Source organism: Eucalyptus grandis, chromosome 8 (assembly GCF_016545825.1).
Source record: "Eucalyptus grandis isolate ANBG69807.140 chromosome 8, ASM1654582v1, whole genome shotgun sequence".
Classification (NCBI taxonomy): Eukaryota; Viridiplantae; Streptophyta; class Magnoliopsida; order Myrtales; family Myrtaceae; genus Eucalyptus; species Eucalyptus grandis.
Window position 1 is genome coordinate 28,584,907 of NC_052619.1, and position 3,945 is coordinate 28,588,851.

Genomic DNA, 3,945 nt, shown 5'->3' on the forward strand with positions numbered 1-3,945 from the left:
TACATGTTGCGTGTCATTTTAGTTAAAATAATTTTGTATGTCATTGCATTGCATTGCACGTAATTTCTAGGCTTTATTTAAATAAAAGAAAATCTTTAAAAAAATTGAGTGATTGCGTGTTTATTAAAAATCATATCTAAGGCTATTGATGTGAATTCTGATCCAAGATTGCATATGCTTTCGTTGCTATGAGGTAAGTCTCATAATTTATTTGTTACTTTATTTGAGTGTTAAATTAGTGGTTTGCGCACCACATGATCGCCTCACATGTGACAGTTTTTTGAAATAAAAAGAGAAATGTACCGAAAGGGCATTAGTGAAAGTTAACGTAATCAAGTTCTCGAACTCATAAATCTCCGGTTCGCAGAAGTAAAGTAAATTTCCCATTATTTACTAAAGTTTCTAATCAACCCACTAAAAAGATTAGTGGCAACTCCTAATTGAAAATCAATAAGCATGTTAAGAACTTGAACCTAAAAGTCGTGATTGCCAAACCACTCTAGGCAGCTCACATCCGGGTATTCGTCATAAAGCCTATCTAAGAAGCTTTGTGGTCGAAGGACAATCCCTTTGACAATGAGCTCGTTTGTCCAGCCATTGGAGAAGGTGCAGTTTGTGGTTATCTCGCCAACGTTCTTCGGAGTTGTCACGAAGGTACCGACAGGGACGTGTTTCCATATCCCCGCCGGCGTACGCGGCAGACCATCTGTGCGTTCCCGCCTGGTTCCATCCGGTAGAGTGAGGCTTAGGTCCAGCCGACCGTGCGATTGCCAGCCATCTTTCAATTTCACCACGAATTCCACATAATATGTAGTCTTCGGAGAAAGCATGATAGTCTTGAAGGTGGCCGAGAGTTCTGCAGAGTCTACGCTCGCCATCTCCGCAACCTGTACGGATACTTCGCCTTCATAACTGAAAGTCCACATTTAAAACAATTTGCTTGTTAATGATGACATGAAAACTGTAGATAATTTTTCTTGTTATTATTTTCTCAGGAAAAGTCCTAGATATAATTAGTCATGATGGAAGGAGCGCAAGTTTTATCTACATAAATCAAGTCTATCCGAGACTTTCAAAGACAAGATTGATTAATGTTATTTATACTTTACTAGAGTATAGTTCATTATCATGCATGACACATTTTCTTGTTTTTGGCCAAAACATCCATGTCAATCAAAAACTTTAGAACAAGTCAATAAATTCCAAGGAAACCAAGCGGCGATGAAGACGTTTTCAGATGAAATTCTAGAGTGATATCAATAATTTTTAATGGGATAAGTACATTAAAAATCATAAAACTAGTTGCAAAAGTACGATCAATTCCTAATTTTTTTTTAAGAAGATGTAATTAAATCATAAGCTTGTTGACTTGGCAACAATCAAGCACCTCCGTCAATTTTTTCCAATATGACTTAAGGGAAATGCTGACGTGGCTTTTTTATTACTTTCTCTGAGAGACATGGTGCTCATAACGCCACATCTAAGAAAAATTGAAAGGTTAAAAATAAAACAAATAAAAAAATGAAAATGTAAAATACATTACTATTCATCTTCTTCTTAATTTTTTTCAACCTTTCGGCCATGGCCTTTCAAGCTTCATCAGGCTGGCGGCCATGACCACTCCAGCTTTTTCGAACTCGTGGCTATGGTCGCTTGAGCTTTGGCTCGACGAAGCGTACTGTTAGATCTTATATTCTTAGCAAAGAGCCATGTCCAAAACGTAATCAAGGTTTATTATCTCCAGGGTCATGAGATGAAAAACAACAAGCAATATCTTCTTCAAAAAGTATCTATTACTTACCTCATGAACGGTGTGAAACACATTGGTAATGTTTTTGTTTCTGGACACAATTTTTATTTAGAAATAATTTTTTTCTATTTTTGTTCTCTAAACGGTTTTAGAGCATTTGAACGCATTTGGTAACTGCATAAAATCTCTATTCTTGTAATAGAAAAAGAATATGAATGTGCCTGGTATGACTCTCAAATTTTTTTGTGACATAGAATTCTTTTAATTTTTTAACAATTTTATGAGATTTCTCTATTTTTTCTTTTCTTGGTCTTCCTCCTCTAGCCAGTCATCAGGCCTCGGTAATGACCAGTCGGCGACTAGCCAAAGAGGAGAGCCAATGGGCTCGCTAGCCTCAAGATAGCCTCGTTGGCCCTCGGCGAGGTCGCCGGCCATCACTGAGGCCTAACGACCAACTTGAGGAGGAAGAAGAAGAAAAGAGGAAAAAATTGCTTAATACAATAAAAGAGGAAAAAATAAAAGAAAAAAATAAAATGAATTGTTTCAAAAATTGTTTCGAGAACAAAGATATTTTTTTTTTTTCAATTCTTATTTCTCTTCTAAATCTATTTCCTGGCCACTAATCTACTCCCCGAGGATTAAAAAATTAGTTGATGTTACCAACTGAATTTTTATCTTTTTTTTTTTTTTTTTTTTATCTTTTTTATGTTTCGAGGAACAATAGAACAAAATTAGTGAGGAATTGGCCAGTTACTAAATAGTGCCTAAAGATCCCTACTTTGAACTAGTGGGACATCCACCAAATCGGAAATTAAAAGGATGTGACATGTAGGACAAGAAATCAGAACAATCGAACTCGGAATTTCATTTATGTCAGGATTTAAAATTGCGTTCAGAACATGAACAGTAAGAATTCAACAAAAAAGATGATGAACAGTGTATTATTATTTCCTCATTTTAATTTTTTTTTTATCTTTCTTGTTAATATATAATTTTCAATTTTTTTTCTAATGTGACACTTGGTGGGTGTCACATTGGCCTAGCGCCTTGTGTCTTAAGAAAATAATGTAAAAGCCATGTCAATATTTTCCATTACCCAAATTGGATAGAGTTAATGAAGAAACTTGATTACACCAACTTGATTAGTTTTATAATTTAATTGTACTTTTGAAAATTTTGGGACTCAAATACACTTTCGCGACAAGTTTTTAGATATTTAGTGCAATTATCTCTTGATTTCTCGCATTACTCATTTTACGAGTTTAAACACGCATTTCAAGAAGTAGTGACATCTACGGATACCACTAAACAAAGAAATACCGACACATTTTCTACACCGTCCAAAAAATACAAAATGATTCTGTATTCATAATTGAAGAGTGAGTATAATTACCATTTTTCCTTCTCATCGATCCATGTCCAGTTTCCACCATTCTCATTGATCCCATGGATGGATTTAGCAAGCAACAAGAAGCAATTTTTTCCGCAATCTGGGTCGACGCAGAACTTCTACAATTTTACAACAAATGTGAATGGAATATTTGTTTGACAGATCCAAGTTTGCTACACATTTCTCATCTCTAAATTAAATAATTACGAAAGTAAGTAGTTTATTAATGTTTCTTGTTTCTTTTTCCTCATCAAGCAAATCATTCATAGAGTTAAATTACCAGTTTATTATCATTCATAAGCACTCCAGCATGGATCCGACGGCTCAACTCTTCAACGCTGATGGAGGAAACATCCATCACTTTTCTAACTAACGTTATGGCGAGGAGAGGAGGTCGTCTCTTTCTTTTTTCCTCATCTTGTGGGGCTTCTTCAGCTGGCTCCATCTGTGCGTTCCTTTGGTTCCTGCAAAGTCCCACCCTCAATAATATTGAAACAATTGGCAGTTTTGATAATTTCACATAGGACAAGTTGTTAAGTTGTCATAAATGTCAGTAAACCATTGGCAAAGCTGACAGTTTTGAATCAATCAAACAAATATTGGTAACTAACCGAAATTAAAACTGACAGTTTCATGAGTAAGAGTTGACACATTGGATTCTACAAATAAATATCGGTGACTTATTGGGGCATTTGGCAATTTTGGAAATGGTTAATAGTTTCGCATAAGAGTAAGTAATTGTTGCGACCCTCCCAAAACAGGGTCTCGGGAAGATAGATTTGGAGGTAATGTCTAGTTGGCGGCC

General features: G+C 35.5%; 1 protein-coding gene across 1 annotated transcript; it reads right to left on the reverse strand.

The window, feature by feature from the left end:
- Positions 1-473: 473 nt before the first annotated feature.
- On the reverse strand, positions 474-3,585 carry LOC120287119 (uncharacterized protein PHLOEM PROTEIN 2-LIKE A4-like). Its single transcript, XM_039299813.1, has 3 exons — positions 3,421-3,585; positions 3,144-3,259; positions 474-912 (listed from the first exon to the last, which is right to left on the reverse strand). The coding sequence occupies exons 1-3, from the start codon at positions 3,583-3,585 to the stop codon at positions 474-476; spliced, it is 720 nt and encodes a 239-aa protein (XP_039155747.1).
- Positions 3,586-3,945: the final 360 nt, after the last annotated feature.